Genomic DNA, 11903 nt, shown 5'->3' with positions numbered 1-11903 from the left:
CATCATCCTTATACCGCCCCCCATAGACATGTTTAAAAAAATATGAATTTAAGGCCCAATTCTCAAGATGTTTCACATAAATGTTTGCTAATAACCCGGATAGCGGCGCACCCATAGGGAGACCATTTTTTTGTAGATAAAAAGAATTACGGAACTGAAAATATATTGAATACTTATTAAAAATTTTAACTAGGGACATTAAAACCTCACAATCTATTCTTTAAGGGAATACCTTGCTTGTGTAATTTCGGTAAACCGTAAAACTTTGGGCAAAAGCTACTTCGGGGGAGAAATTTATTATACAATTGTGGGGTGATTTTGCCATTTTTTCTTAGATTCTTTAATTCGGTTATAATTTTATTCCCAAACTTATCAACATGGTCGTGAGTTATGGAAGTATATGTATTTGTGTCATTTAAGTGTGAATAAATTTTATTGTCGTAATCTAAGGTATCTATGACTGCAAGTGAATTTCCCTTGTCTGATTTTGTTATTATAATTGAAGGGTCTTTGCGAAGATTAGACAAAAATTTTCATGTCGTGCGAAATTTCTGGTGTCAAATTAGTATGAGATGTAACTTTTTTTTGGCTGCCGTAAAGTGTATTAATAAAACAAGACATCTGGGTTAGAAATGGATGTGTAGTGTTTGTGCAAAGAAGATTCTAAGGAGGAAACAATATCTGCCACAGGAACTTGTTTTGGTTGAAAAGAAAATTTTGGACCTTTTTCAAGAGTTTGGATTTCCTTAGGTTCAAGAGCTCTAGAGGACAGATTAACAATAGTGGGTCCAGGAGTAAATCTCGGGGTATAAACACGATGATTCATCGTAGATTCATACCTCAGACATTCCAATTTCTTATCAAGACGTTCTCTAGACAAACGAAAATCGTGACTAAATAAATTCCTTTCCAATCGTACAACCTAAGAATAATCAACCGTGGACAGATTTTCACACAAAAAATTTTCAAGAGATTTATTTTCTGAGGAAATAATGTGTCGTTTTTGTTTTTTGTCCTTAATAATGTAAACTAGAGTTTTTTAATGTAATGTGTGCGCGAATTGCGCTTCTTTCCGGGTATTTAAATGCAATTTATATCTTAAAGACTTAGGAATAAGATTTTCATTTCTACAAGATTCTAAAAACTTTTGTTGATTGATAATATTAGCATGCTTTTTGCCTAAACTAATAAAATAAAAGACATCATAGGTCAACTACTCCCCATAAGCTAGACGTAAATAGCGACGAAGACCACACTGCCTTTCCATCATAAACAATAAGTAGAACAACAGGGAAATTTTTATACAAGACAGTGGAACGCAACTTTAAATGAATATTTCGACCTTATATCCAAGGGCCGTCCTCAGCCAAACAAACGAAGAGAATAAAAAACAATATAAAATAAACTTACATTTAATTTTAATCATTAAAACTGAAAGATTTTTAAAAAAAATGTTTTAAAACAGCCCTAATATCATTACTTCAAGGAAGTTAAACCAGGACTGGTACTCCAAACGAAGTGGACAGAGAACAATTCATTCAAATGGAATAAAAATACTTACAGACAAGCTTTTAAAGCTAATCTCGCCTTCTTGGCAGCCAGCCTAGATGTTCTATTCGTAACAGGTTGAGTGGGGTTATTTACTGGTTAATTAATATAATTAGTTAAATCATTTTTAGTTGAAATTGTGTATAGGGCATTAAGCGAATATTCCCCCAAATCTTTATTTAAGGAAATATTAATATTTATTTTGATTTTAATTTCAATTGCCTCTCGAACAAACTGTTTTATGCCTAAATCATTGCTAATAAGGCAAGTTTCTTAATCAAAGGAAATATTTGTAATAAGTATTCAATGTATTTTCAGTTCCGTAATTCTTTTTATCAACAAAAAAATGGTCTTCCTATGGGTGTACCGCTATCCGGGTTATTAGCAAACATTTATGTGGAACATCTTGAGAATTGGGCCTTAAATTCATATTTTTTAAAACATGTCTATTGGGGGCAGTATATGGATGATGTAATTTTGCTCTGGAATTATGGGGAAAATGAACTTAGGGGCTTTCTAGATCACCTTAATACATATGACCAAAATCTACAATTTTCTTTAGAAATTGAAAATGCAAATAAATTACCATTTCTGGATGTATTAATTATTCGTAACATTGATAAACTGGATTTTATAATTTACAGAAAACCCACACCAATAACAGATATCTACATTTTAAATCCAATCACCCCCCACAAGTTAAAAGAGGTGTTGTTACATCTCTAGTTGATCGTGCCCTAAACATTTGCCCTGAATCTTACATCACCGATGAACTAAATTTTATTAGAGACATACTTTTTGGAAACGGTTATCCTATTGTCTTTATTAATAATACAATTAGCCGAAGATTGGTAAGACACTCCCGTAAAATTGAGGGTCTTTGACAAGGTGAAGTTCCCGTCAAGCCCTCAAATATAATTTACCTTCCATATAATTCCAAAAGTCACTACAAGTTTAAAAAAAGTTTGCACACAAAATAATTTTTATGTTGTATTTACAAATAATTTTAAAATCATGAGTTTCTTAAATTCTGGTAAAGATATAACCCCAGTTACTCGCCAAAGAGGGGTTTATCAAATACCATGTGACTGTAGCCATTTTTATGTTGGTAGAACCCATGAAAATTTAAAAAAACGCCTACAATAACACAAAGATGAAATAACTAAAGCTTTAAATTCTAATAGTACAAATATTTCCATTGATTCTGCTTTAAGCAGTCACATATATGATGACCCTAGTCATAAAATGCTTTTTGAAGAAACTTGCCTTATTAGCAATGATTTAGGCAAAAAACAGGTTGTTCGAGAGGAAATTGAAATTAAAATCAAAATAAATAGTAATACTTCTTTAAATAGAGATTTGGTTCGAATTTTATTCGAATCACAAACCTTGGAATCACAAAGGCCGGTTAATTAGATTAGATAGCTCTTTTGAAAAATAGGGGACGAACCCCCTCATATACGTAATAATTTCTGTTTGTTTTAAGTTTTAATGTTGCTTCTTACTTTCCGTTGAAAAACTTGTTTTTAATTTAATTTCTGATCTTTTTTTAAATATACTGGGAAATCCGACGCCCTCTTCATAGAAATGTCCCTTCCTCCAAGGAAACATCCTCCATGGAAAGATTCTTCCCCGTGACCCCCTCCTCCGACCCCCCCCCCTTTACAAGAAGGAAATCCCTCCTGAGACGTCTGTATACTTCCCATTAACCAATACTATACGTAAACAATGGGCTAAGTTCATAACTTGCAGTCCTTCCCTCGGGAGATGTGGGGGATTAAGTCATCCTCAAAGACATATTTATTAGATTTTCGATTATGCTGAACAAAATGACTATCTCAAAATTTTGATTGGGTGACTTCGGGAAAGAAAGAGCGTGGGAGGGGGCCAAGATGCCCTCCAGTTTGTCTGGTCACTTCCAAAGAGCACTAGAACTTTTAATTTCCATTCAGATGAGCCCTCTTACGATATTCTAGGACTGCTGGATCGATACGATCACCCCTGGGGAAATAAAACAAACAAACAAACAAATAAACACTCATCCATGATCTTTCTTCTGGCAAAAAATACAAAATTCCACATTTTTGCAGATAGGAGGTTGAAACTTCTATAATAATAAGTGTACGATACGATAATACGATAATACTATCTAATACGTTTAATCTGATGGTGTGATTTTAACTAAAGTTCTAAGACTTTTAAAGGCTGTTTCCCCCTTTTTTCAAAAATAAGGCAAATTTCCTCAGGCCTGTAACTTTTGATTGGTAAGGCTAAACTTAATGAAATTTATATATTTGAAATCAGCATAAGAATTTGATTCTATTGATTTATGTATCAATATCAAAATTTCGGTTTTTAGAGTTTTGGTTACTATTGAGCCGGATCACTCCTTACTTACAGTTCGTTACCACAAAATGTTTGATAAGTGACATTGTGCCACATGACAATCGTCTGGCAAAAAGTTGTTCTCTGCCATACTGTACTGCAAAACATAAAATTTGGCCTAAAAACGGGACTGAAAAGTCTAGGGAAAATTTTCTGATATAAAGCTAATTTTTCTTGGCCGAAAAACTGAAATGATGGTTGGGCGTCGCCATTACCTCATACGTTGGTAGTGCTATTAACAAAAGCTTTTTTTCGGTTTTGCAATGCAAAGATGGGGTCAAGACGCCACAATTCTACCGAAAACAAACGTTTCCACAGCAATCCAGTCCCTCTCCATAGCCAATTCAGACCAGTTTCTATTTCGTGGTACAAGGGGTCATAAGCATAGACACTATCCAAGGTAGTTCTTGGTTTTAATTCAACATATAAAACATTTTTATTAGTAAAAAAGAAAATGAGTTTATACTCAAAATATTTGTTTAATAGGAGAGGAACTTCCTACCCTCCCAGCATGAATATTGCACAGCTATTCACAACATTTTTTTGGGAGTATGCGTAATGTTTGCTAATAATTATACATTCTTCAATAGAGATATCCAGGACACTATTGCAATATTGTATATAAAAATTCAATTTTTGATTTGATTTTTAGTACCTTAAAAGACTGTTCCACGAGTCTTTCTTTGTTCATTTTTGTGCCAGTAAAGTGGTTATTTCAAATGTTGAAAAGGTGAAAAACCATATTATATAAATTTTTCAACCTTTTTCGTTTAAACTCTTATGCGTTTTTAAAATGCGTTGATGCAATTCAGAAATGTTTCTCCTATGTTTCCTACATAGGAAACATATACAAATTTTTAACATATTTATCTATATTTATATAAATATCTACATTTATTCTAGGCCTGGTGTTTAGTAGGCCAGATAATTATTTGTATTTTAATAGTTTAGCTGCGGTAAATCCAGTATTTGGGTATGGATAATACCTTTCATAGGTTTATATTTTATAAGTTTACATAAGGTCATAACGCCTAGGGCGTATAGGCCGTCATAACATAAGGTCATAAAGACTAGGGCGTAGAGGCCGTTATTACATAAGGTCTTAACGCCTAAAGCGTATAGGCTGTCATTACGTAAGGTCATAATGCCTAGGGCGTAGAGGTCACTATTACATAAGGTCATAACGCCTAGGGCGTACAGGCCGTCATTACATAAGGTCATAACGCCTAGGGCGTATAGGTCGTCATAACATAAGGTCATAACGCCTAGGGCATATAGGCCGTCATAACATAAGGTCATAACGCCTAGGGCGTACAGACCGTTGTTACCTAAGGTCATAACGCATAGGACGTATAGGCCGTCATTACAAAAGGTCATAACACCTAGGGCGTACAGACCATCATTACACAAGGTTATAACGCTTACAGCGTTATAGGCCTTCTGGTAAGGGATAAGTTGGTCTGGAGATTGCAGGCCAGATTAGGCCCAGCATCTAACTCTAGGGATTTTGTAGTTGGTTAAAATTAGGCACCGATCCTGGAACAGATGACATGGTCTCTTTGGCAGAGTCGCTGGACCTTGTATACGAAGTACTGGGTGACACCATTTGACCCAGGCCTACCATTACCGTCCAACAGCCTTGCTCGGCGGCAGACCTGGTTTTGGCAATTGAGCCATTCAAGAGAAAACAGCTTATCACGTTACCTTTCTCCCCAATGCTGAAAACTTCATCAAGCAGCGCTCAGAAGAATTGCAGTCAACAACAAAGAATAAGCCACTCTCAGAACGGGATAATTCATTTGATCCTCTCGACATACCGGGCCGAGCGAAAACACGGACTTTCACTCTTTGAGTAAAATTTCCCCCTTTTTCCTCAGTTTTTACCCCTTTTTAGATATTGGCAGCTGGCAACCCTGATGGTACGCAGAAATCATAAAAAGAATATTACAGAAGTTATTTTTTGTGTCTTATTTGTAATTATTTGTATTTCAATCATTTGGGTGTATTAAACCCAATATTTTTGGGATGGTATATTACTCTTTACATAAAGGGTATACAGGCCGTCATTATAAGGTCATAACGCCTTGGGCGTACAGACCGGAATTACACAAGGTCATAACACCATTGGGTGTACAGACTACCATTACATAAGTTCATAACAGCTTGGGGGTACAAACCGTCTTTACATAGGGTCACAACAACTTGGGTGAACATGACGTCATTGCATAGGGTCAAATCACCTTGGGTGTACAGACCGTCATTATATAAGGTCATAACGCCTTGGGCGTACAGACCGGCATTACACAAGGTCATAACACCATTGGGTGTACAAACTACCATTACAGAAGTTCATAGTACATTGGGTGTAAAGACCGTCATTACATAGGGTCACAACACCTTGGGTGTACATGACGTCATTGCATAAAGTCAAATCACCTTGGGTGTACAGACCGTCATCAAATAAGGTCATAACGCCTTGGGCGTACAGACCGGCATTACATAAGATAATAACACCTTGGGGGAACAGGTTACCATCACATAAGGTCATAACGCCTTGGGAGTAAAGACCCTCATTTTATAGGGTCATAATGCTTTGGAAGTACAGACCGCCGTTATATAAGGTCACGACGCCTTGGACGTACGTACCGTCATTGCATAGTATTGTAACGACTACAGTGCTAACCTATAGGTCTGGTCTGGCATGTGGTAAGTTTTTTGGTGATTAGAGTTGAATTTACTTCCAGCGTACAATTACACATATGCTATGCTAGCTGGATAACAGTATATACTCGGAATATTGAAGAAAATATCGTGCATAACGTAGTACTTCTTTGACCCTTTCGACATCCCAGACCGAGCGAGAGCTTAAAAATGTCAAGACGTATTTTCAGCTTCACAGGCACCACACATAAACCTAAAGTTCATTTTGTTACCATCAACTGGATAAGTAGAGAACATAAAGTTCATATCAGTGACAGGAAGCCATTCTTGGCCTTAGATTCTTCCACACGAGTGACTCTGAGCAAACTATCATACCTCACGTTATATACTGATACTGTTAAAGGCAGAGAACATCTTTCCTGACGCTATCCCAAAAACTGATAAGGTTCTTGGATTCCGTTAATAGATGTCAGCAGCATCTTTGAAAAATTCTTTCTAGAGCATACTCAAAATTATTATCTCTGGAAAGTATTTCATGTTTTCCGCCCACTTTAAGGATGTAACTCACAGAATGAGGTTAGGTTTCACTTTCAAAAACAAAATATATCAGTTCAAAGTGCCATCATGAGCTATGGCCATCTTCAAACCATCCAATGGCATGCTTACATGAACAAATAAATTATGCATAATTACCAAAAGTGATTAGTACAGAACAATGTAAAGACCATTATGATTCTCCAGCTCAGACTTGGGTTCATGCTGAGCGAGAAATCAGATGATTCTCCTGCACAGACTCGGGTTCATGCGAGCGAGAAATCAGAATTGCAACCTATGCGACGGATCATATTTCTCGGGTTTTCTGGTAGACCAAGAGGTAAAGAGGGTGTACCTAACCCCGGAAAAGATTCAGAACTTGATACATGCAATCAAGGCAGCTCTGGAAAATCGAATGCCTCAATAAGGCAACTTATGAAGCTAATTAGACTCATCAATGAGGGCTCAGAAGCAATTCCTTTCAACAGACTACATCTCAGGAAATGTCAGCTACTAATGCTCATATTGTGGGACAAGTCTTGGGGCAACATAGATTGAAACATCCTAATTACGACAGAGATGAAACAGGCATTTTCACAGTGGCTGAACAAAGATTGGCAGAGTCAAGACCTTCCTCTCAAGCCTCCTGCTGTTTCCAAAACAATATTCACCGACAGCTCAACCTACGGGTGGGGCGGCTATATAGAGAACCCACATCAAGACACTTCGGGGACTTGGTCTCCAGAAGAGAAATCTCTTCATGTAAATTGCCTCGAGATGAGAGCCGTAGCCAACAAAATCAAAGCCTTTGCGGAGGAGCTAAGAAACGAGGTTGTCATAATAGCGACAGACAACTCGACTGTAGTCAATTACATAAGCAAAGAAGGCGGAACCCGTTCTTTATCCCTAGAGGAGGAACCCATAAAGCTCTTCGAGATTACGATGGTGCTGAACGTTCACTTGAGGGCAAGACGCATCGCCGGGTCGTTCAATCTAGTAGACGGCACACTGTCAAGAGAAGGAAAAGGTCTGCCCACGGAATGGAGTCGCAACGAGCGTGTCTTCAGAGTCCTGTCAAAAGAGTATGGACTGCCAGAAGTCGATCTATTCGCGACTCGACTGAACCGGAAGATCGACGTATATTTCTCACCAGTTCCAGATTCTCTTGCGATCGGCGCAAATGCCCTTGCCCACGATTGGTCGTACAAACACAGCTATGCCTTCCCTCCATTTGCCCTGATCCCAAAATTCTGGAGAAGGTTTAAAAGTCTATGAACTGCCGGAATAATGCTAATTGCTCCCCGAGGGATTCGCCAAGCTTGGTACACAAATCTTCTCAACCTGCTAGTAGACTTGCCTACACCCCTCGGAGATTTCTCATATCTCCTCCAGCAGGTTTGACTTCGCCCCCCAACACTAAGGAATCTACACGGCTAGAAGATATCGAGGGTGGACTCGAAAAGAGAGGTTTAGAGGTTTTTCTATAGAATCAGCCCGTGCAATTGCCCGGTCCAGCGACGATCTACCATTGAATTGTTCAATTGAAAATGGTAAGTGTTCGTAAATTGGTGTAGTGAAAGGAAGATTAATCCTCTCGCAACCAGTACTCAGACAGTTACAGAATTCATGATATATCTAAAGACTGGTCGAAACCTCGCACAATCAACGATAGAAGGTTGTAAAGCAGCAATATGCGGAACACTAGCTCCAGCTACAGAAACAGATATCAGCAAAGATACTTGTTTGACAAAAATGAAACAGAATTTTGGCATGAGTCATCGTGGACACAACATGATATTCCTGCCTGGGGTCTTGACCTTGTTGTAAGGTATTTAGAACTTCATGATTTCTTGACTTGTGGAATATTGATATGAAGGATGTTACTCTTAAGATGTTATTCATTAATGCCATCGCATCTGGTCGTCGAAGGAGTGAAATACATGCCTTGTCTTTCAGTACAGCACAATTTTCGGATAATTCAGTAACTCTCAGATTTCTCCCTTCGTTTAGACCGGAAACAGTGAAGCCTCATGAGATACCTTCCCTATCCTTCTTCCCGCGCTAGATGCAGATCCAGCTTTGTATCCAGTGAGAATACTATTGGCCTACGCACAGCGAACAGCTAACATGGCGGTTTCAAAAAAGGGAGAAAAAGGTTCTTCATTCCTTTTTCTAAAACAGCGCCACGAGAGGTGGCAGCTGGAGATATTTCTTCTTGGATAAAGTAGGCCATAACTATGGCATATGAGGCAGCAAAAGAAGAGTATAGAGAAGGAAAGCATATGACACAAGATCCATGACGGCGTCAAAGGCGCTATCGAAATCCGTACCATTTGCTGATGTAATGAGTACTGCTGGCTGGTCTTCGGAGTCTACTCCCAGACAACACTATCTTCATGAAATAGAAGATCGAACTGATGCTCAACATTTTGTTGCGGTTCAGACAGTTTTATAGTTTATACATTTGAATATTGGAGTTTGAAACTAATATTTTATATTAGTTGATTTATGAACCCACCACCAAATTGACTGGAATCTAAGCTTTTGTTAATAGATGTAGCATCATATGACGTAATGGATGCTCCAAAACTGAACTTTCGAAGGAAAGCTCAGTTCGGCTAGCCGATAGTTACCTCATACGTTGAGACATAGAGTCCCTCCCTCCTCTCCGCTCATTGAGAGTTAAGGAATTATAAGGGATTTAGTTCAAAATAGAAACTGGTCTGAATTGGCTATGGAGAGGGACTGGATCGCTGTGGAAACGTTTTTTTTCGGTGGAATTGTGGTGTCTTGACCCCGTCTTTGCATTGCAAAACCCAAGAAAAGCTTTTGTTAATAGATGTACCAACGTATGAGGTAAGTATCGGCTAGTCAAACTGAACTTTCCTTCGAAATTTCGCTTTTGCTATCTCTATTGTTTCAAACCAACTGTAGAAAACATAATTTTGATACCAATAGAGACTTCAAAAGAGACAGATTTTAATGCTGATTTCAAATACATAACCTTCATCAAGTCTAGTCCTACCTGTCAAAAGTTACGCGCCTGAGAAAATTTGGCTGGTTTTGGAAAAAAGGGGGAAAACCCCGTAATAACTACAGAACCTTAATGAAAATCTCACCATCATATTCAGAGTATCAGAGAACCCTAGTGCAGAGGATTCAAGCTCCTATCTACAAAAATGTGGAATATTGCATTTTTTGCCAGGAGAAAGATCACGGATGCGTGTTTATTTGTTTGTTTGTTTTGTTTTTTTTTTGTTGTTTTTTTTCCCAGTAGTGATCGTATCGACCCAGTGGTCCTAGAATATCTTGGGAGGGCTCATTCGAACGGAAATTAAAAATTTTTGTGCCCTTTTTAAGTGACCAAAAAATGGAGGGCAACTAGGCACCCTTCCACACTAATGTTTTGCCCAAAGTCACCTGATCAAAATTTTGAGATAGCCATTTTGTTCAGCATGGTCGAAAATGTGATGACTATGTCTTTTTGGATGACTTAATCCCCCGAACTCCCCATGGGGAGGGCTGAAAGTTATGAACTTTACCCAATGTTAACACATAGCATTGGTTATTGGGAAGTATACAGACGTTTTCAGGGGGATGTTTTCTGGTAGTAAGGGAGGGATGGGCAGTGGGTTTGGGATTAAATGGGAGTGGACATTACTATGAAGGGGCGCCTGTTTTAACAGCATTATTATTTAAGAAAAGATAAGAAATTATAAATTAAAAAAAAAGTTTTTTCAAATGAAAGTAAGGAGCAACATCAAAACTTAAAACGACAGAAAACATTACATATATGATTGGGCTCACCCCCTTGTCAATACCTCGCTCTTTAAGCCAAAGATTATTTAGTACTTTCATAAGAGCTTTTTATTCTAATTAACGGTATTTGTGATTAAGAGGTCATTTTTACAGAATTGGAACAAAATTTGAACTTTAGTTTAAAGAGCAAGGTATTGACTAGGGGGCGAACCCTCTAATATACGTATTGAAAATAATTGAATATAGAAGTTCGTTACGTAAGTTATTTCGTAAGTTACGTATATTTATTACTAGTAAAAAGGTTCGTAAATAAAATGAAAGAGGTTTCGAGAAAGCCGTTTAACCAAATAAAAGTAAAATTAATATTAAAATTTTTTCTAATTATTCATGTGCGGTGCGCCAAAATCAAAAGCTGTATTAATTCAATAATGTTCATAAATCAAACAGTTCGTGGTAACGAACTGTAAGTAAGGAGCGACCCGGCTCAATGGTAACCGAAACTCTAAAAAACGGGATTTTGATACCAATAGATACATCAAAAGAATCAGATTTTAATTCTGATTTCAAATATATAAGTTTCATTAAGTTTAATCTTACCTATCAAAATTTACGCGCCTGAGAAAATTTGGCTGATTTTCGAAAAAAGGGGGAAAGACCCCCTAAAAGTTGTATAACCTTAATGAAAACCACACCATCATATTCAGCGTATCAGAGAACCCTACTGTAGAGGTTTCAAGCTCCTATCTACAAAAATGTGGAATTTTCCATTTTTTGCCAGAAGAAAGATCAGGGATGCGTGTGTATTTGTTTGTTTGTTTTTGTTTTTTTTTCCCCAGGGGTGATCGTATCGACCCAGTGGTCCTAGAATATCGTAGGAGGGCTCATTGGAACGGAAATTAAAAGTTCTAGTGCCCTTTTCAAGTGACCGAAAAAAATGGAGGGCAACTAGGCCCCCTCCCACGCTAATTTTTTTCCCAAAGTCATCCAATCAAAATTTTGAGATAACCATTTTGTAC

The 11903-nt window shown here is 37.6% G+C and overlaps 1 protein-coding gene across 1 annotated transcript; it reads left to right on the top strand.

Moving 5' to 3' along the window:
- Positions 1-7707: 7707 nt before the first annotated feature.
- On the top strand, positions 7708-8403 carry LOC148949079 (uncharacterized). Its single transcript, XM_089093715.1, has one exon. It carries the CDS (start codon positions 7708-7710, stop codon positions 8401-8403), a length of 696 nt encoding a protein of 231 aa, XP_088949841.1.
- Positions 8404-11903: the final 3500 nt, after the last annotated feature.

Source organism: Artemia sp. Qi Xiang Cuo, chromosome 8, assembly GCF_049724085.1.
Source record: "Artemia sp. Qi Xiang Cuo chromosome 8, ASM4972408v1, whole genome shotgun sequence".
Taxonomy (NCBI): domain Eukaryota; kingdom Metazoa; phylum Arthropoda; class Branchiopoda; order Anostraca; family Artemiidae; genus Artemia; species Artemia sp. Qi Xiang Cuo.
Note: the sequence above shows the minus strand (reverse complement) of the source record. Positions and strands in the feature narration are given on the sequence as shown.